The sequence below is a fragment of the Microcaecilia unicolor genome, chromosome 4 (genome assembly GCF_901765095.1).
Source record: "Microcaecilia unicolor chromosome 4, aMicUni1.1, whole genome shotgun sequence".
Lineage (NCBI taxonomy): Eukaryota > Metazoa > Chordata > Amphibia > Gymnophiona > Siphonopidae > Microcaecilia > Microcaecilia unicolor.
This window is the reverse complement of record NC_044034.1, coordinates 53,726,188-53,748,924: the sequence shown is the minus strand read 5'-3', so window position 1 is coordinate 53,748,924 and position 22,737 is coordinate 53,726,188. Positions and strand designations below refer to the sequence as shown.

General features: G+C 43.6%; 1 protein-coding gene across 1 annotated transcript in view; it reads right to left on the bottom strand.

Annotated features, from left to right (window-relative positions):
• Positions 1-22,737, bottom strand: part of DYNC2H1 (dynein cytoplasmic 2 heavy chain 1) — a 1,078,189-nt gene that overhangs the window by 936,604 nt on the left and 118,848 nt on the right. The window contains 5 exon segments of the mRNA XM_030202388.1: positions 3,548-3,776; positions 8,290-8,429; positions 13,513-13,611; positions 17,155-17,176; positions 21,021-21,162. Coding sequence (XP_030058248.1) covers positions 3,548-3,776; positions 8,290-8,429; positions 13,513-13,611; positions 17,155-17,176; positions 21,021-21,162 — 632 coding nt within the window.

Here is a 22,737-nt window from a genome sequence, read left to right as displayed (position 1 = left end):
GAAGGCAGATCAAGACCCCTGCCTATCCATGCTATGTACCATCCCTTCTTCTCCCTTACAGATCCTATGTACTTGTCCTAAGTATTTCCTCAGATTACTCATGAGTCTGCCCCCTTTCACCTTCATCCTATGCCCCATCATTCCTAAACTTCTTTTCAAATGAAAGATTTGCCTCCTGTGCATTAATGCCACATACGTTTTTTTTTAACTCCCCTCGCCCAACTTTCTTCCAAAGTATATACATACTAAGATAATTATGTCTGTCCACCTACTCTTTATGACAAAGACCACACTGACCATTTTAGAAGCTGCCCTCTGGACTGACTCAATCTTGTGTATATCTTTTTGAAGGTGTAGTCTCTGGAATTGTACACAAAATTCTAAATGAGGTCTCACTAGAGTCTTATGCAGGGGCATCATCACTTCCTGTTTCCTACTGGCCACTCCTCTCCCTATGCACACAAGAATCCTTCTAGTTTTCGCCATTGACTTTTCTACCTGTCCTTGGTCACCTTAAGATCATCACATATAATCACACCCAAGTCCTGCTCCTCTTTCATGCACAAAAGTTCTTCACCCTCTAAACTATACTATTCCCTTGGGTTTTTGCAGCCCAAATGCATGTCCCTGCATTTTTTAGCATTAATCTTAGTTGTCAAATTCTGGACCATTCTTCAAGCTTCACTAAGTTCTTCCTCATGCTATCCATGGACTAAAACATGTCTACAAACCCAAAATGAGCTACGCCTTCCTACACTGACCGCAATACAACAAACCTGCAATTAGCTCCAGATCTATCTCAATCACTTCATAGAACTTAATAATCCACCACAGATCTTTATAGTATAAGAAATTCCCCAGTACAAATCAACAAGTGATGCTCTCCCTATGAACATCTTCCATTAAACCAACCCAGTTGTTGTATAAATGTAATTATGATTTTATCCTGTCAATGAGCAAATATCACCTTCAAACTCCATGCACTACATCCATAGTTCATGCCTTATCATCCAAACAGATTCTAACACATGAAACTATCATCATGAATATAACCTAATTTTCTCTACAAACCCCGAGGTCACAACCAAATAATCCTGCAGGAGCTCTGCACTAGTTTGTATTATAGCTCATTGACAGCTGAGCTGTAGCTATGCTATTGTTTGGACCAGACATCTTGATATTATTGAAAGTAATTCATTCATTGGTGGTAAGTGACTAGGGCTGCACTTTGTGTGCTTATCAGTTAAGAGCCTAGCCAGAAACTCATTCAGTTGGCAGGGCCTTTTTGAGCTCTATGTGCAATCAGAAGATGTACTGAATGAAGTGCTTAAGTTCCATATTGATAAACATGGAAACTGTTCAGCTCAGTGCAAAGAAATTAGATATTCACTGCTTCAGACTGACAGCTGAGCAGGTGATGGACCATCAGTCAGCATGAGTAATGCCAATAGTAAGTGAAAGCAACCCACCGATTGGTGGGAAAACCATCATAAATTTTAGACTGCATGCTTCTTTGTATACAGCCCAGATGGCAAATTATTTAAATAGCTGAGCCATTTTTGAACATCAAATTTGGTAGCAATGCCATCATTTCAAGAGCACTAAGTGCACACAGGAGCAGGGATACTATAAAATTACCTCATTTTTAGTCTGTGTATTGCATGCTCACCTCTGATTTTACAGGAAACCTACTCTACCTCGGGTATTTTGCAGGAAACCTACACCTGAAGCAGATCGATTGAGGAGCGAAATGATTGTCACTGTCAAGGGTAGATGTTAGTGTGCAAGAATAAGAGAATTGACATTTTTTTTAAAAGGTGGAAGATTGGAATATTTAATTGGTTGAATGTTGCAAATGTAGCAAAATTGAAGTTTTTCAGACCACTAATAATTGGTTCAATGCTCAAAATATACCACAGAGAGTATACTACTGACAAGAGTTCTTCTTCCTCTAAATTGGGGGGAAATATATTAAAATGAATTAGTTTATCAGACAGATCTGTGCATGTGCCTACAGAGGATATAGAGTTAGTGTGAAGCAGTAGATTGTGGTATTTATTTTGATAACAGAAGAGATACAATCTGCTATTCAATTAGACTCGGTAACTTGGCTTAGCAGCTGAAGGTTTATTAGGTTCAAAAGAATCAAACGTTGGGTGGACATTTTGAGGACTTTATTCATCTCCAAGCAGAAGGCTAAGGTCCTTTTGCAATCTAGGGTGCACATTCACTACCACAGACATGGCCTGGGAAAAGTTTTGGAAGGACAAAATTCTTAAGGAGGAAATCATGACACCATCCTACGCAGAAATTTAAGTATACATAGAACTACCCTGTTATTCAAAATGTTTATTACAGCAGATTAGTCACTAAGGCCTGGACCTCTGCATACTGAAAAGAGAACCACCAAAAATTACAGCTTTCAGGTCAGGTACTTCCATTTACAAGAGTTTAGTGCCTCAATAGAAGCTTTCATCAGCTAGGTCAGTATCACACCGAGGTCCCAAGACACAGAGGCGTTCTTCAATAGAACAAGTCCAACTTAAAATAAGAACAGAAAGGACGAAGACAGATGGTTTTGCCTTCTATAAGATACTTCTATATGATAGTGATATGCACCAATTGTACTAAGCTGAACCCTAATAAAGTTTGTTTTCAAACTACAAAAGATATAGAAGATATTCAAGAAGTTTTTGTCTGAGACAGGAAAAGAGGTATAGGGCATATCTATCATACTTACAACCATAAGACTTTTTAGTGGAGTCTCCTATAAAAGCAAGGCGGTTTTGAGGAATGTTATCAAGCAGATTCTGAGGCTTATTTTCAAAGCACTTAGCCTCCCAAAGTTCCATAGAAACCTATGGAACTTAGCCTCCCAAAGTGCTTTGAAAATATGCCTCTCAGTGAACTAACGTTACTCTCTTCACAGTCAAACTGAGAGAGCCAGGGAACTAATATTAGTTTGTAAAAGAACTTTCCAATTTTACATTATAAGTTTTGGAGAAAACCCCAATCAGATGGGCCACTCCCACAGATCAGGAGCCTAATACATTTCAGGCAAAAGGGCGCAATTGAAAATGATAGTTTCCCTGGATTTAAGTTTTAAAAGAGTTTTTGCCATCAGATGAACTGGAGGATAGCTACACAGAAAACTAATCCCCAATCTAAGAGAAGGCATTCTTGACCAGAACTGAAGAACCTTCTTGGTTCAGAAAAAACAGATCTATCATAGGTGTCTCTCACTCAGTGCTGTAAACAATACATTCCATGCATTCAGGAACTATTTTTGTGGTTACAGGACTCAACTCAGTTTGTCATATAGGAAGTTTGGCAATGCTTTTCTAAAACATTATCTAGAGTATGTTCTCTCTTAAGGTAATCCCAGTTTTCTGTTGAAAAGAAAATGTTTATATGCAATTGTCATTAAACAAGACCAAAAGAAAGAAAGACTGGGAAAAATGGGATTCATGGAAGAATAGGAAAGTGTGCTGAGAAGACCATGCTTAGCTTCATCTCAATAAATTCTTAAAATGATTGCAGTTCAAACCTTAAATTGATCCAAGGCAGCTGACAACCTTCTGAACAGATTCTCGGCTTTGCTGAAAACTGTGAAAAATCCATTTGCATTTCTTTCAGTCATAACGCTGAAAACTGGCTCTTCTCCTACTTCACTCACTCCCTTGAACTGATTTGGAATGGAAATGAATCGTTTCATGTCTCTGTAATACTTGGCTCGTACTTCTTCGAGTGGGGGTTTAAATTGTAATCTTCCTTGTCTAGAAATAAAACAAGTCAAAACTTAACATTATTCCTCACTTCTATTGAAGAAGGATGCAGTGGCGTAGCCAGACAGTCAATTTTGGATGGGCCTGAGCCCAAAGTGGGTGGGCACAATATTTTCTCTGCCCTGCCCTACCGCAAAATATAAATACATTAGTTAATAAGGATCCTCAAGCTCTCTCAGCTGAAAACTTTCTCTGAAGGTGGCCAGAACTTCCCTTTTACCAAACTTGGCAGGCAGCAGCAACATCCGTAAGCCACGGATGCCAGCACCCTATGCGTGCTTAGCTGTCAGTGACTCAAGCATGCTGTCACCGACTGCAGAGCTTGGTAGAAGGATGTTCTGGCCGTCTTTGGAGGAAGTCCTCAGCTGGGAGGGCTTGGGATCCCTACCAGCTATACAGCAAGGGTCAGAACTGGTGTTAGACATGCTAGGGCCCCCTCCATGATCCCCTCTCCTCCCTGCCTTCCCTCCGATTTTCCAACCTGCCATTACTGTCACACCAACAGACCCTCAACAAATACAGAAGAGATCACGTATCAGAAATAAAAATATTTAGACAAAAATTGAACTCAGAACCCCCAAAAGTTAAACTTAGCATGTACTTCAACACTGGAGAAATAAAAACAGAAATGCATTTCCTTTCTCCTGAACACGATACAAACACATTTGCTATGTAGATTTCCCAAAGCCAACATATTCCATTTATTTCTGTTTTTTATTTATGAAATTTTATACATCCAAAGCGAACTTTGTCAAGAAATATCAGTAATTAACATAAGAAATAAAACACATAGGGGAAGGAAATCCCCAAATGATTATAATTTTAGTCCTCAATTAAAGAGACTGAAATATTTAAACCTTACGAAAGGGTAAGTTTTTACAAGGCAACTAAATTATCAAAAAAAGAAGGCCTCTAGTATGTTACATCATTCAATTACAAGTCCAAAACATAGAATCTTTTATGGTAGTTTAGAAGTTCTTGCATTTAAAAAAGAACGTAATTGTAAAGGTTAAAAAAAATGGTATGACTTAGTCTCATAAAATACAACACATTTACAAGGAAAACGCAGTTGAAATTTAGCTCCCAATTGAATTGTCTCGTCTCATTAATAAAAATTTATTTCGTCTTTCCTGTGTAGTTCTCAATACGTCCGGAAAGATTTGAATTCTCTCTCCCATAAAATTAACCGAGGAAATCTGTCTTAAATATAGTCTTAGCAAAGCTTCTTTGTCCATAAGAACACAAATGATACCAATAGAGTTGACTGAAATTCAGCTTGTTCTTGTGATTGTTCAAGCAATGCTGATACATCCAAAGATTCAGAAGATTGATTTTGTCTGTAGTAAGCTTTGCTTTTTTATGTTTAAATCATGTTTATTTGCACAGATGGATAACATATCTTTGCATAACATTTAAACAAGCTTGTGCATTTGCAATCATCTGTTCAACAGTAACATCCATGTACATTTTACTTTCCCCCCCCCAACTCTGTTGCTCCCCTAGATACTACTATCATAACATCGTGAGCCTAGTTACCAAAGGCTCCATCTCTAACGGGCAGGAAATAAATTTTCTGAACTGGGGGGAGTTTATCTTCCGAGTACTTAAATACTTCTTTCAGAAATATGTAAAACAAATCTCTTATTGAGGTATATTAAGGAAAGGAAAATTTAAAAGTCCTCAGATTTAAATTCTTACTCCCATTTTCTAGGTTTTCTATCTTTCTGTGCATCAAGTCTGCATTTTGAGCCAATTTAAACTCTTGGTCTTTCATTTGAGATATTGAAGATTCACACTGTTGTAAATTTTTCCCTTGGGTAGCTAATACAGTTCGAAGAGATTCAATTTTAAAGAATTTGCATTAGAGTTCATTACGAAATTAAGGCATACCTTGTGCAGAGATTCCATCGCACCCCATAAAGGAATGGATCCTCAGAAGCTTAGCCGAAATTGGGTGGCGGAGCAGGTGGGGGGAAGAGGGGTTGGTGGTTGGGAGGCGAGGATGGTGGAGGGCAGACTTGTACGGTCTGTGCCGGGGCCGGTGGTGGGAGGTGGGACTGGTGGTTGGGAGGTGCAAAGTACTGCTGCGCAGACTTGTACGGTCTGTGCCCTGAACAAGGCAGGTACAAATCAAGGTAAGGTTTACACATATGTTTGTCTTGTTGGGCAGAATGGATGGACCGTGCAGGTCTTTTTCTGCCGTCATCTACTATGTTACTATGTAATGTTACCTTCGGTGGTTTCTCCAGAAGTAGCAGTGGCGCCACTAAATGAGCTTGATTAACAGCGTCTTTGGGAGTGGATGCCAGATTCGGATCTTCGCGGGGAGTTCCCACTGAGGGCAGCGCCATACCTCCGGGGAAATTCTCCCTCTCCAACTCCACAGCCGCAAGCTCCGGTCGCGGGGCGGGACTTCTTCCCGGAGCGCTTCCTGCCTCACGATTCTGGCGCGGACTACTAGGGCTTAGCGAAAGTTCGCTATCCAAGCCCGGACTCCTCTCCGTCACAGGCAGCGGAACGCCTGTCAATGTAACCTGGACTGCGAAATCGGTTATTGGAGGTTGCCTAAAATTCAGGTCTGTGGAGGTTAGGGAGATACCACCTCGCACTTTCCCCTTCTGTTTAGGCATAACAATAATAGGAAAAAAAAGAGAAACAGGAAAAAATTCTCTCCAGCTCCGATTTCAGCATCTTACCAGGATGCCATCTTGAATCAGTCTCCCCAACATATTCCATTTAAAACATTCAAAATACATTGCTTTTTTTCTACCTTTGTGGTCTGGACATTGTATTTTTCCATCATGTTGGTTGCAGTTTCTTTTCTGCTTTCCTGTCTGTCGTCTTCTAATTCTCTTGCGAGCGGCTGCTGTCCATTTGTCTTCTTTTACCGTCACTACACCTGCTTCTGACTGACTGTTCTTATTTTCAGCTCTTTCCTCTCTTTTTCTTCTTTCTGCCTTGCTGTCAACTCAAATTTCACCCTCTCACTGTTCTCCTCCTTTTTAGTTTACAGCTACCTATCAGATTTTCATCTTTTTCTCTCACCCACTAGCTTTTCCATTTCCCCATCTGACTCCTTCCTCAGCCCTCCATTCCCTTCGTTACCATATTTCTATCCTCTGTAATCACTATCTTTTTATTTATTTCCTTGCCACCCTCTTCCTCTACCTCGTGGCCTCTCCCACATGTTCCAACATTTTCCCTCTCTCTTCCCTCACTCCCACTGTCCGGCATCTCTCCATCACCCTTCTGCTCCTGAATCCAACATCTCCTCCTTCTCCCCTCTCCACCTCCAGTGTTTCTCTCTCCCTCTCATTCACCCTCAAGTCCAATATATTTATTTATTTATTTTACAGCACTTATATCCCACAATTCCCACCGCTGGCAGGCTCAATGTGGCTTACAACAGTTAGATAAAAAACAGGCGAATACAATAAATGGAAAGCAATAAGTAGGGTGGAGGGCTAACGGTAAAGAAATGGGTCAGTCCTCTCTCCCACTTTCTAGCATTTCTCCCTCTCTTGTGCCAGGGGTCCAACACTTCTCTTCCCCCCTCCCCCCATGCAGCATTTTCTCTCTTCCTCCGTTCCACTGCCATGTCCAACATTTCTGCCTCTCCCCTCCCTTGTGCCCCATCCAACATCTCTCGCTTCCCCCTACATCTCTTCCTGCCCTCCACCATCATGTCCAATTTTTCACCATCTATCTTCCCCTCCTCACCACCCCCTGTCCAACATTTACCATCTCTCCCTTCCCACTATCCCTATGTCTAACATTTCTCCCTCTCCCCTCCCCATGCAAGATTTTTTCCTATCTTACCCTCTCTACCCTATGTCCCACAATTCTCTCTCTCTTGCCCCTCTCCACCTCATGCCTCCCCATGCATCTATCTTTTTGAAAGGAGACCTCCCCCAACTCTCCCTCTCTTCAATGGGGCACCACCCTTAACAGCCCCGGTATTGGAGGAAGCAGGCTGAGCTCCGATCCTGCATCTGCCTCCCTCTCTCTCACGGCGCTTCCCAGACGCGGCCTACCTACCGCCGCCACGATCCTGCATCTACCTCCCTTTGTCTCAGCAGCAGCGGACCAGCGGTAGTGATTCATGCTGCCTCCTGCTTCATTCTAACCCAGAAGCGTCTCCTCTGCCACGCACCCGCGTCCTGCCCCAGCAGAAACAGGAAGTTGTAATAATGGGGGCAGATCGCGGCAGAGGAGTTGCTTCCGGGTTAGAACGAATCAGGAGGCAGCATGAATCGCTACCGCTGGTCTGCTGCTACTGAGACAGAGGGAAGTAGATGCAGGATCGTGGCAGCGGTAGGTAGGCAGCATCTGGGAAGCTCTGCCGTGAGAGAGAGGGAGGCAGATGCAGGATTGGGAGCTCAGCCTGCTCCATCCGCTGCCGTTCTAATGAAGGTGCTCCACTGCTGGGTGGGCCTAAACCCAAGGCCCACCCATGGCTACGCCCCTGGAAGGATGTTTTACAAATGCTGAAAAAGTCCCTTACTTGAAAATTATATCAACATTTATTTCTGGTAGATTTTCATTAAGTGCTTCTAAGCCCATTTGATATTGATGTTCAAGTGCTTTGTAAAGCTGATGATTCCAGTGCTGTCTCCATGCTTTCATATCACTGGCTCGGAATCCCTAAAATTTAAAAGCATTCACTTATTACCAAAATTAAATATATATAAACAATTTTTGTCATTTACAAAAAAAGTTACATATTTCCAAATGTAAAATGTTATCACCAAATAATATTTTTAAAACACCACAGTAAAGAAAAGCTTTGATCACAGGAATGTTATTGGACATTGAGGGCCCCTTTTACCAAGCTGCAGCAAAAGGGGGCCAGCGCTGGCGTCAATGCATGTTTTACACGCGCGCCAAGGCTCATTTTTTACCGCAGCTGGTAAAAGGGAAGTCTCGCTTTCTGACAGGAAATGGCCAGATGGCAAGTAAAGCACTTGCCGAGTGGCCATTTCGGGGGATGAGCCCTTACTGCCACCCACTGAGGTGACGGTAAGGCTCCTGCATTAACCCAGAGGTAACCGGGCAGCAGCACTGCCCTACTACCACTGGGTACACTCCAGCGCTACAAAAATAAATACATTTTTGTAGCGCCAGAAATGACAGGGTGCTAGGGGTGAAAGTACCGTGGCAGTCCAATGGTACTTCTTATATAACAAGTGGTAAGCCCACGTTGGGCTTACCGCCGCTTAGTAAAAGGAGCCCTGAACTTTTCTCCATACGTGTCAATATTTTAGAACTACATTACAAGACATCTGAAGTGTTATGCTACAAAAGTTTAGCAAAGTTGATTGTAACGGGGGAAATTTTCCATACATAACAAAATAAGTCATAGCCAGAAGAACCCCTTTTTAATAGCATCTGAAACTTGAAGACTAAAAGAGAGTTTAGTATCAATAATCACACCTAAGTAACAAAAAGATGAAATGGGTGTAATAGTGACATTGAGAATAATCATCCAGTGATTCAGCAGGGTGTGTTTTTTTTCAGGATTCAAGAAACAGTACATACCAACCTCTATGACAACTTCAGTTGTTATGGCCAGACCTGTAAGAGCAGCAAGCAGGTCCCTGGAGACAGCCTAGTGGTTGGTGCAGCGTACTGTAAAGAAAAGAACACAGTCCCATATCCTACTCTAACTGTTACACTTGTGGTGGAAATGTGAGCCCTCCAAAACCCACCAAAAACCTAATGTACCCACATATAGGCAGTGGTGTGCTGGAGCCGGCTCGCACCGGCTCACAAGAGCCGGTTGTTAAATTTTGTTCCGACTTGCGAGCCGGTTGTTAATAAGCGCAAGCCGGCTCTCCTCCCTCCGGATCGGTCCCTCACGCGACCTGACTCTAAGTCACCCTGCCTTGGCCGTCGAATTCTTCGGGGCAGGCCGTCTTGCCTGCCCACTGCCGGCGCTGACCCTCCCCACTGCCGATTTGCTCTTTAAAAATGGCCACCGAGACTTCTGCTGAAGTCTTGGAGGCCGCCCTTGTAAGTCTCGGCGGCCATTTTGAAGCACGATCCGGCAGCGGGGGACAAGGCAAGGTGACTCAGAGTCAGGTCGGTAGGGACCGGATCCGGAGGGAGGAGAATTCGCTGAATAACTCGGGAGGGGTGGCAGGGGGAGAGAAGGGAGTCGCTGGGCCATGGGTGGATGGAGATGAGGAGAAGGGTCGCTCGGTATGGGTGCATGCAGGGTAAGGAAGAGGAGGGTCGCTGGGTATGGTGCATAGAGGGCAGGGCAAGGGAGAGGAGAGGAGGGGTTGCTGGACATGGTGGATGGAGGGCAGGGGAGGAGGTGTTGCTGGACATGGGTGCATGCAGGGCCGGGGGAGAGAAGGTCGCTGGACATGGGTGGATGGAGGGCAGGGAGAGAGAAGGGTCGCTGGACATGGGTGGATGGAGGGCAGGGAGAGAGAAGAAATGCTGGACATGGAAGGATGGAGGGCAGGGGGAGAGGAGGGTCGATGGACATGGAAGGATGGAGGGCCAGGGGGAGAGGAGGGAGAGAGAAAGAAATGCTGGCCATGGATGGAGGGGAGGGAAGAGAGAGGAAGGAGATGAGATGAGGGAAAAGGAAGAGAGGAGAAAAGCTGGACATGGATGGAGGGGAGGGAAAAGTGAGGAAGGAGATGAGATGAGGGAAAAGGAAGAGAGGAGAAAGCTGCACATGGATGAAGAAAATAGGCAGAAGCTGGATCCACTGGACAGTCAAGTCTGCAGAGGACCAGAAATGAAGAAGAAAGGAGGAAAGGAAAGAATAAATGGAAGGAAGCCCTGGAAACGGTGCTAAGAGGACAGATAGCAGCAGAATCGGATACTAGCTAGCCATGATCAGAAAAACAGTCACCAGACAACAAAGATAGAAAAAATCATTTATTTTCATTATTAGTGTTCGGAATATGTTAACTTGCGAATCAGGTACTCAGCATTAAAAGTTATATTATTTATGGCATTTTATCGCACATTAAACATGAATTAGACTGGAACCTGGGATCATTTAATTTTTTTTCCTGGAGTAATGCATTGCCACCTTCCCCCAGGCTCTCTCCCCGGCTATAGCCAGCTCTGCAATTTGGGGGGGGGGGGCACAGAGGGGGACCGGGGAGAGAGCCTGTTAAACATTTACCAGCATACCACTGCATATAGGTGACACCTACAGCTATAAGGACTATTGTACTGGTATAATGGTGTACAGTGCCTTCACCTCCAACTCCCCCTTTCACTTTCTCCCCCTGACTCTGGCTGAGTACTTTCATAAAGTTCACAAGATTAAACTTGAATTCTCAACCAAGTCACCGCCACCTCTCCTCCCTTAGTCCATTCTCTCAACCCTCCTCCAACCCCTGCCTCCTTTTCTTCCTTTTCTGAAATCACTGAAGAGGAAACTGAACATTTCTTTCCTCCTCAAAACTACCTGTTCCTCTGATCCTATTCCCACCCATCTTAGAATCTCTTTCTTACTGACATCCCTTTTAACTAACATATCCTCAATCTTTCACTTTCCACAGCGACTGCTCCTGATGCCTTCAAACATGCCGTAGTCACACCATGCCTCAAAAAACCCTTCATTTTATCCTACCTGTCCTTCCAACTATCGCACCCATCTCCCTCCTCCCTTTCCTATCCAAAATACTTGAATGTGGTGTTCACAGCTGTCGTCTCTGACTTTCTTCATCTCAAACTAGTCTTGATCCACTTCAATCTGGCTTTCCACCCTCTTCACTCAACTGAAACAGCGCTTGCTAAAGTCTCCAATAGACTGCTCCTGGCCAGATCCAAAGGTCTATCCTCATCCTTCTTGATCTATCTGCTGCTTTTTGATACTGTTGATCAACAGCTACTCCTTGATACGCTGTCCTCACTTGGATTTCAGGGCTCTGTCTTTTCTGGTTTTCTTCTTATCTCTCCCATCGTACTTTTAGTGTATACTCTGATGGAACCTCCTCCACTTCTATCCCACTATCAGTTGGTGTACGTCAGGGATCTGTCCTAGGACCACTTCTTTCTCCATCTATACTTCGTCCCTTGGTACTGATTCTCATACCATGGTTTTCAGTGTCACCTTTATGCTGATGTCTCCCAGATCTACCTCTCCACACCAGAAATTTCAGCAGGAATCCAGCCAAAGTATCAGCCTGCCTGTCCTGAAATTGCTGCCTGGATGTCTCACTGTCATCTGTAACTAAACATGACCAAGACTGAGCTTTTTATCTTTCCCCCTAAACCAACCTCTCCTCTTCCCCCATGCTCTATCTCCCTGTCTCATCAGCTCATAACTTTGGGGTTATCTTCAACTCCTCTCTCGCCTTCTCTGCACATATCCAACAGACTGCTACAACCTGTCATTTCTTTCTCTAATATCATCAAAATTTGTCCTTTCCTTTCTGAGCACACTACTCGAACCCTTATCCACACTCTTACCACCTCTCGCTTAGGCTACTGCAAACTTGCTCCTCACAGGTCTCCCACTCTCTCTCCTCTTCAATATGTTCAAAATTCTGCTGCACAACTTATATTCCGCTAGAGTCACTATGCTCATATTAGCTTCTCCTCAAGTCATTTATTTGGCTCCCTATCCGTTCCGCATACAGTTCAAACTCCTCTTATTGACTTACAAGTGCATTCACTCTGCAGCTCCCTCAGTACCTCTCTACTCTTCCCTTGAACATTTTTTTTGAAAATGGTCCAAAAAGATAAGACACACTGAGCATAAAACATCTAGCAATATGGTCATTTTCAAACAAAAAGATGGACCTTTTTCTGGTTCAAAAATCGCTACTTTCCCCACTTCATTTTTGGACGTTTTCAGTACAACATCTAAACTGGATTTGGACATCCGATCAAAAATGACCCTCCAAATATAGTCCATGCATTAGAAAGGTTGGCAATGACCTCAAAAGACTGACAGCATGGTTGAATAGTTAGGTAAAGGCTACAATGCCTTGTGAAGTCTTCACATTCCTGTACATTTTTCAGATTTTTGCTGTCTAAATATATAATTCAAAATGAATGAAAGTAGGAGTTTGTTTCCATGATCTAGACAAAATAGTCTAGACTTTCAAGTAGAACAGGCAAACAGGAAATGTTTTTTTACCATTCCAATAGTACAAAGGTGAAGGGACTACTCTGTAAAACTAGCAGAACACACATTTAAAATAAATTGGAAAAGTACTGTTTTCACTCAGTGTACAATTAAGCTGTGGAACTGGTGTCAGAAGATGTGGTTAAGGTAGTTCGTATGGCTGGATTTACAAGTTTAAACAGGTTCCTGAAAGAAATGTCAAATGACTGATATAGTCTTGGGAAAGCCACAATTCATTTGTGGGTATGAATAAGGAATGGATATATTCCTTGGGATCTTGCTGGATACTGACCCAGTATGGTGCATTTTATACTCTTATTATGTTTTACAGTGAAACTCAAGTCCTTCTGACATGGTAGATACAGAGAAGTAACAGCCCAAACGTTAGTGGCAGGTGTTAAGAACCTGGGGAATTGGGTTCAATTCCCACTGCAGCTCCTTGTGACTCTGGGTAAGTCACTTAACCCTCCATTGCCCCAGGTACCAAAAAAAAACAAACTTAAGACTGTGAGCGCAATAGAGACAGATACCGTACCCTGCATATATTAAAATATTTTCCACTCTGATTTTATTTTAAATGTTTGAAAAAGTGAGTACAAAAATACAAGGATCAGACCATACCTGAGATTCAAGATTAGAGAACACACTCCTAAGTTCCAGAAGACCATCCTTCCAGCGCTGCTGTTGTCTAAGCAGATCAACATTCATAAGAGCTACAACCTACAGGAAGTGAAAACATCTTGGGATGTTAATTACTGCTCACAGTAGTAGAAGTTCAAATTAAAGACCCCCAAGCAAATTATCAAAACAGACCAATGAGCAGAAGGATCTACCAGAGAAGATACAGCAGCAACAATAAATGTGTCCCCACCTTCCCTGGGACCCCATACATTGCTAAGGCTATTTGGATAGAAATTATACCACTGACTGCTCATGTCTGTTGGTTAAATCATCCCAGATAGAAGAGGAAAATTATCCAAGTTAAAATATTCCCTTCTTGCAATAAATAACTGCTTCGTATTGTCATGATTGTGGCCGTGGCCGTGACCCCCCCCCCCCCCCCAGACGTACCTTACTTCTGGGGGTCAGCTTTTGTGCTGGCTGCTGTTTCTTCTGTCTGTCCTTTCTGAGCTAGCTCGGCTCTGTGCTGACTGCTTCCAGCAGCATGACTAATTGCTTCACTATACTGCACCTGTGTGTGTTTCCTGAGTTAGCTCTAGCTCTGTTTCAGTATGCTGTCTGCCTGTGTCTGGTAGTGGTGACTTCATCAGGCAGGGACTTGATAAGGAACTGGTGTTCTTCTTCCCTTCAGGGCCTTTGCAACGTTTGCGTCTTGTTTTAGGTCCAGGTTAGTGTTAGTGCAGTGTGCACTTCTGACTTCTGTTTAGCTTCCCTGCTTTCCTTTTTGGTGCTTTGGAAGCACTTCTGTGTCTGGTGCTTTGGAAGCACTTCTGGTAGTTTGGTGCTTAGGAGCACCTTGGTTAGTTTAGTGTTGTAGAGCCCTGCTGTAGCTTGGTGCTTAGTAGCACCTGTGTTAGTTGTGTTTAGGTTCCCTGCTTTCTCCCTGTGGCTCCACTATTTCCCCTTGGTTAGTTTAGTGCTGTGGGGCACTGCTGTAGTTCAGTGCACAGTGCACTGTGTTTAGGAGCATTCTGTTAGTTTAGTGCTTAGGTATTCTCCTGTAGTTTAGTGCCTGTTCGTTTAGTGTCTTGTGGTTCTTCTGTTTTGTTGGTTTTTAGGGATTAGGAGCACTTCTGTTAGTATAGGGCTTAGGAAGTCCCTTTGTTAGTTCAGTGCTTAGGAGCACTTTTGCTGGTTTCTGTTGGGAGCACCCCTGTTAGTTCAGTACCTAGGAGCACTTCTGTTTCAGGCTTGTTCTAGTATCTGGTACTGGCGTTATCCTGTATCCAGTAAGTCCTGCCGGCCACTCGAACTCAGGAGCTCAACCTGGGGGGGGGTCAGTGGCTAAGTGCAGGTGAAGCTTTGCGGACCAGTCCGGTGTACCGGTGTACTCCAGTCCAGAGTGTTCCGGTCCTGTGTGCTCCAATCCAGTACGAACCAGTCTGGTGTACTCCAGTCCAGTGTGTTCCGGTCCAGTGTGTTCCAGTCGTTCCAGTCCAGGATGGACCAGTCCGGTGTACTCCGGTCCGGGTGCTCCAGTCCGGTGTGTTCCAGTCCAATACGAACCAGTCCGGTGTACTCCAGTCCAGTGTGTTCCAGTCCGGTGTGTTCCAGTCCAGTGTGTTCCAAGTCCAGGGGGTTCCAGTCCAGGGGGTTCCAGTCCATGTGTTCTGGCTCGCTAGGCGGTGCCTGCAGTCCTTGCCTGTGCCGGGGTGCTAGCCCAGTGTTGGTTGGTAGGTTTTTGCCTGCCGCTGTCACTCCTCGTCAGCAGCCCAAGGGCTCACTTTAGCTCCAGAGCCTGTCCCCGCGGGCTCTGAACCTGAGGACCTGAGAACCTGACACGTAATTAGTTAACTCAGCAATGAATTAATCTCAGAGCAAGCACACAGTATGTAGCATGAGAGTATTATGACCAAACATATACCTTTGTCATAGATGTCATGGAAACCATCATTAGGTATTAACATCATCTCTAACCTAACTTCTAGTTTTACTCGCTTGTATTTTCTTTCACAGTTTTACTGCTGAGAACAATCTGCCATCTGCTGACCTCAAAATTATCTCTCAATAGCCAATTAAATAACTGGATTATTTTCTATATGTGCCCTATCAGCTGTTTCCTGAATTTGCTCTCATATCACAAAAAAAAATAGTTTAGGCTTCCAAAACACAGCAATTAAGGTTTTCAGCATTATAGATTACTATACATAAAGGAGGGAATTCAACAAAATAACATAAAAACTTTAGGCGCCAAAAAAAAATATTTTCAGAACTAAACGCTGTTCTATAAAGAGTGTGTGCCTTATCTAGAATAGTGTTTAGTGCAGATCCCGCCCCTAACGTTTCGGTACCGGACTTACACCTGCTGAAACCTGGTAAAATGCCAGTGCCCACATTAGGGGCAGTTAGGCAGTATTCTGCAATTATGCATGCGACTTTTAAAATGCCCTCAACCATCTATGGTCAGAACCCCTTTTGAAATACATGCCATGAAGTTAGACACCGTGCCTTATAGAATAGTGTGAATCCAGTTGTGCCTGCAAATTTTAATAAGTGCAAATTAACAACAATAATTAGTTGTTAGCTTTTAAATGTACCCATTACAGCACAGGAGGTAGACACAGTGATCAAGGATCTTCAAAGGGAAAAAAAGCTCCAAGGATAGGCTCCCCACTGAATACTATAAGATCTTAAGGCAGGACACTATAAACTTAATGGATAAACTATTTAATGAGGTTACAAAAGGCCTACATTACCACCTTCTATGTATAAGCAAATGTAGAAGTGCTACCAAAGCCAAGGAAAGACCCCATCTCTGTGTGCTAGTTACAGGCCTATAATCCTGCTTCACAATGAAATTAAAATATATGCAAAAGTCTTGGCTAATAGGCTGAATTCCATCCTTCCTAAGCTAATACAAAGAAGGATAGTGTTAGGAGAGCCTTGGATCAGACTGTCATCATTAATCAAAGGCAGGCCAAAGTGCTTTGCATTGTAATAGATGCAGAGAATGCCTTCAACTTTGTTAAATGGCCTTATCTGTTTGAAGTGATGGAGCACATGGGATGGGAGGGGGCGGAAATTTGTTAACTGGGTTCGGTCCCTATATACTGCTCCTAAGAGTGCAATTATGGACAATGACACTGATCTGCAAAATTTCCATTATCAAGAGGAACTAGACAGGGGTGCCCTCTGTCCCCTCTTTCGTTTGCTATTGCAATTGAGAATTTGACAATGAAGATTAGAAATTTTATACATATTAGCCCTATCGAAATATAGGGGGAGAAATATCAAATTCTGTTGTATGCATATGACACATGGTGATTTTCATATCTAACCCAAACCAATTGTTGTCACATTTACTATTCAAATTAACCTATGATGAACAGGTGTTAGGATTTAAACGTGAAATTTTCAGAGCTAAACTGGTGTAAAGATTTTTCTAGTGGAAGGTTTGTTATGCCTTCCATTTCAGTAATTAGTGCCCCAAATGACTAAATAGTTTGGGGTGATATCTATTCCTCCTAGTGCAGCGAAATAGTCACTGCTATCTAAGGGAGAACAGAGAGCATCCAAGGCTGCACTTTGGGTCAAGTACCTCGTTTATCTAAACTCCTACAATCTCAAGAGCTGTGCACTTACTCTGAGCAAGGTAGGAGATAAACTGAAAATACAGAAATATATATATAAGAAATCAGCCCTCAAGTTTATTAGGAGCACATCTAGTAGTACAATGCTCACCAAATAGTTTTCTACATGATTAATTGTAACAGCAATCAAAGCAGATTTCTCATATGGGGAGTGGTCAGACAGCGAATCAAGCAGATATCACTGTTCCTGAATTCTCCATAAAATAACCCCTGTATCTGAGACCCCAAAGACTATGCAAGTAACATGTACAATCAATAGGTTATGGGAGTATAACCACAGCTACACATAGGTTTTCTGGGTCTGAGTCTTTAATGTTTTGTTTTACTACTCAAAAGCCAATTAGTAGAAATAAAAGACTCAAAGCTACCTATGAGAAAGCAACTGGGTTACTTTGCCAATTCTGATATAATTGATTTGGTTTCTCATAGGGAGAGAGAAGCTCTGTGGCTGTCTCTCTGGTTTGAAGTAGGAAGTACACTCATTTTTATATTCCATTCAGGATACGGGTAATATGACAGTAAGCACACCTTATTGGATCTATGTTAATGTCATAGTTAACACTGATTGGCTATGGTAATAAGTTAATATTTACTGGAAATCTAAGTCATTTTCCTGTGCAGCCATCTTTGTTGTTTTTCACGAACATCTGTAACCACACTGTTGCTAAATGATGTTACTCTGTTCTTTCCCACTCAAGCCCCTTCCTCATTCTGCTACATGAGAGTGTCACAACAGATCATGAGTTCTGTATTTCTGAACAGCTGTTACCACCATATTGCCACATTCATGCAACTCTGCAAGTTAGACCCCCACCCTTGTGTGTTTCTTCTTGCTCTGCAGTGTTTCAACACTGGAGTTCAAGTCAGAGACACAGGCCTGTGTTTCTATGATTTGGATCATGAACCAAAGTCAGGCCTGGGACCAAATAATATTATTCAGCTCTCAATGTGATGTGAGCTGGAGAGAAGAGTTGTCACTGGGCCATGGATGCTTCCTGTGCATTAAGGACATCAATGAAGGAGAGGTATGGGCTGAGTGCCTGGGCGGAAGAATGTTGACAATGCTTCTTAGGCTTTTTGCACTGCAGGTTCCTCGATGCACGTAACACTGATGACAAGAATGTAGAGTCCTGACCTGCTTACAGCATCGAGTCCATAGGTGCACCTGTTAATGCCAATGCAGTTTCCGAGTCAAGTACCAAGTCTCCTGCCATGTTCAATACAGATGCCGATATCGATGCAAAACCAAAAAAGTTTTTGACATTGGAAGCTGTGGGCTTTAAGAGACCTCACCTACATATGCTGGCAGAGGTTACAATGAATGTCTCTGTGTTCTGGACCTAGCACTGAACACACCAGTTGTGGGGTTCTTTGTCTGAAATAGTAGGAAAAAGGGCTCACAAGCATCTTGAGCCATAAAATGGAAAAAAAATCAAAAAAAGTTATAACACAAATGATTTAACTAAAATTATGAGAGAAAAAAGATGGCAAAAGAAATCTATCCCAAAAAGAGGACACAAAAAGGCACAGGATTTCACATTGAGAAAAGATTAAAAACATAACCTCTCTGCTTTGTGGAAAACAAAAGACTGCTGATCCCACCCTCACATGGGAAGGAAACCTATGCGTGCACGGTGGGGACACTGCTTCAAAGATTTAAAGTGACAGTGTGGTTGGCAGTGTCCACAAAAGACTCCATGGATCAGGTCACCCATATGTGAGACTATTATGCCTGCTTGTTCTTGAAAAAAATTTGTATAGCTTCAGACAATTTCTGGAAACTTTTTGAAAACCAACAGCACATGTGAAACACTTATTTATTACATTTGATTACCCACCTCCTCAAAACATTTGAAGCAAAGTACAACAAAAGTAATTTACATCTATACAAATGTATCAGTCTCCCACCCCCTCCTTCATCCTTACAGTACCACACCCTCACATAAATCTTCCTATCCTCATTTGTGTTAGAACTCTCAACCAAAATGAAAAGCTTAATATCCCCATTTGTGTTAGATCTCAACCAGAATGAAAGCTTGACCAAAATTTAACTCTCTCTCTAAAAATCAGATAGTTCTGTAGCCAGCATTCCAGAGGAGCAAAAGTCCACAAAGAATGGCCCACAAAAGCAAAACACACGATATAGAAGCATGGCCAACTAAATATAAAGACACTAGCAGATATACTGTAACCTCACCTTGTTTGGTACTTGTAAAAGAGCCTACTGAGAGAACTACAGTGCTCTTATTGAAACATAAGGTAACAGTTTTTCCTTTAAACAACCTGACCCCCCTCCCCCTATATTTACACCTTTCACAAAGTTTTATCTAACAGGATCCCATTTTAAGCACTTAAACTCCACATGACCCCAGATGATGAGGAAAACAAAATAGTACACACCCATTTCCCTCCCCTCTATCATCTGCTTCCTCCTCTCCCCACCTTATCCAAAGACTAAAGGCAGCAGAAGCAGTGGTTGCAATAGCAGCATCAGCATAGGGCTTTGTGTGTCAGTGTGAGCACACAAACCCCAACAGTTTACATAGGTTTCCATCTAACAGGAAAGCCCACACTGGAAGAAGGGGCAATGTCTGTGAATTCCATGCTTACTGCCACTACTGGATATAAGTTACAGTAGAGATTCTAGAGGGAAGAAGATGCAGCCCTGTTCCTGTGAAACCTATCTATTGATAATTGTGACCCTATGTAGGGTCCCAACCTACAGTCTGGGAACCACTGATTTATAGTGAATTCTGTAATGCACTACCAACCAGTGCTAAGTTAACAATAAGGTAGTTATGTGATTGCTCTTTTTTTATTTCTCCCACAGAATCATTTAAGCTGCTCTATTTTGCAATAAATATAACCTTTGTAGTTGTCATTGCAGTGGCGTTTCCTAGGGGGGCTGACACCCGGGGCAGATCGCCGATGTCCGCCACCCCCGAGTGCAGCGACCCACCCCCCCCCCTGGCGAAAGGACAACCCCCCCCCCCACCCCCGGGTGCACGCCGCTGGGGGGGTGGGGGGGGGGGGGGGGGAGGGTGCGCGCATGCCTGTCCTTCGTTCGTTCCATGCTCCCTCTGCCCCGGAACAGGAAGTAACCTGTTCCTGGGCAGAGGGAGCATGGAACGAACGAAGGACAGGAGGCGCGCGGCAGCCCCCAGCGGCGTGCATCCAGGGCAGACCGCACCCACCGCCCCCCCCCCCTTAGGAACGCCACTGCCACTGCAGTAGTCCACAATTCAGACTACTGTAGTATTTAAGTTGTAGTCATCACAAATGCATGAACTAATGTATCAAGATCATTTGGCTCAATAAAACTATGAACACATCTCAAAACGTATAATGCTGCAAAAGCATCTTCTATTCATGGGCAAGCAATCACATGCTTATATGTTGTACTACAGCCCCCCCCCCCCCCCCCCCCCCCCAAGTCTAGCTGAAAATCTATAATGTCTAGTAGGAATGGGGAGGGCAAGCCTCACTCACTCCTGCCTTACTCCACACATACCCCCATTTACTAAGCAGCACTAACAGCTGCCGCACAGTAATGCTGACAGCCCAAAGTGAATGGACTGTTAGCATTAGCGAACAGCGCCCACTAGCATGGCTTAGTAAAAAGGGAGGAATAGTAAACAGGCCCCCAAAATAGGCAAAAATTTCACAAATGAACCACTCAGGTAGCTAAAAAGACTCAACCAATTCTACAGCAACACTGAAGAACTAGTGTTCAAAAATGCTTTTCAATTTAAAATAGCTCTTTTCATTTATTAACACCATCATGGCTTTATGATTTCATTAGAAAATCAAATGTCCCTACTTTTATCCAAATTGTTTATAAAATTATATATATAGTACCTTTCACAGAAGTTTGTATGACATTTTCTTAGTTTCCTATTTTCAGTGGTAAGTCGCTCAGCAGCACCTTGCAGTTTCTGAATATAAGCCTCTAATTCTTTCGGATTATCCCAGGTTATTTGTAATTTGTGCACAGAGTCTACTGAACCACTTTTTTGAATTCTACAAAAAGAAAATACTATATATCATGCATTGAGGTCTCCTGATAGAACTAATTCTATTAGGGGTCCTTTTACGAAACTGTGGTAAAAAGTGGCCTTAGCACACCCTTACATGGGTCTTTCCCACACACTAAGACCATTTTTACTGCAGCCATTAAAAATGCCTTTATTTGTTTATTTTAAAATAATATTTATATCCCAAACCATCTTGGGCACAGATTTCAAATTTACCACAGGACACCCAAGAATGTCCCGTAGTACTCCATTTTTTGCTGCATTAGACATGCATGAGCACCTAACACAGTTCAGTAAAAGGGCCCCTTAGTTACGTTTAAAGAATCACAATTATTAGCGTGAAATAAAGGGTATGATACATACCTGTAGCAGTTGTTCTCCGAGGACAGCAGGCTGATTGTTCTCACGACTGGGTTGACGTCCGCGGCAGCCCCCACCAACCGGAAGAAGCTTCGCGGGACGGTCGGCACGCAGGCCACGCCCACCGCGCATGCGCGGCCGCCTTCCCGCCCTGTGCGCGACCGCTCCCGCCAGTTGAATGACAAGCAATAAAATATGAAACACACAACTCCAAAGGGGAGGAGGGAGGGTAGGTGAGAACAATCAGCCTGCTGTCCTCGGAGAACAACTGCTACAGGTATGTATCATACCCTTTCTCCGAGGACAAGCAGGCTGCTTGTTCTCACGACTGGGGTATCCCTAGCTCTCAGGCTCACTCAAAACAATAACCCAGGTCAATTGAACCTCGCAACGGCGAGGGTACAACAGAAATTGACCTACGAAGAACAACTAACTGAGAGTGCAGCCTGACCAGAATAAATTCGGGTCCTGGAGGGTGGAGTTGGATTTACACCCCAAACAGATTCTGCAACACCGACTGCCCGAACCGACTGTCGCGTCGGGTATCCTGCTGGAGGCAGTAATGAGATGTGAATGTGTGGACGGATGACCACGTCGCAGCCTTGCAGATCTCTTCAATAGTGGCTGACTTCAAGTGGGCCACCGACGCTGCCATGGCTCTGACACTATGAGCCGTGACATGACCCTCAAGAGCCAGCCCAGCCTGGGCGTAAGTGAAGGAAATGCAATCTGCTAGCCAATTGGAGATGGTGCGTTTCCCGACAGCGACCCCTAGCCTGTTAGGGTCGAAAGAAATAAACAATTGGGCGGACTGTCTGTTGGGCTGCATCCGCTCCAAGTAGAAGGCCAATGCTCTCTTGCAGTCCAATGTGTGCAACTGACGTTCAGCAGGGCGGGTATGCGGCCTGGGGAAGAATGTTGGCAAGACAATTGACTGGTTAAGATGGAACTCCGACACCACCTTCGGCAGGAACTTTGGGTGAGTGCGGAGCACTACTCTGTTGTGATGAAATTTAGTATATGGAGCATGAGCTACCAGGGCTTGAAGCTCACTGACCCTACGAGCTGAAGTAACTGCCACCAAGAAAATGACCTTCCAGGTCAAGTACTTCAGATGGCAGGTATTCAGTGGCTCAAAAGGAGGTTTCATCAGCTGGGTGAGGACGACGTTGAGATCCCAT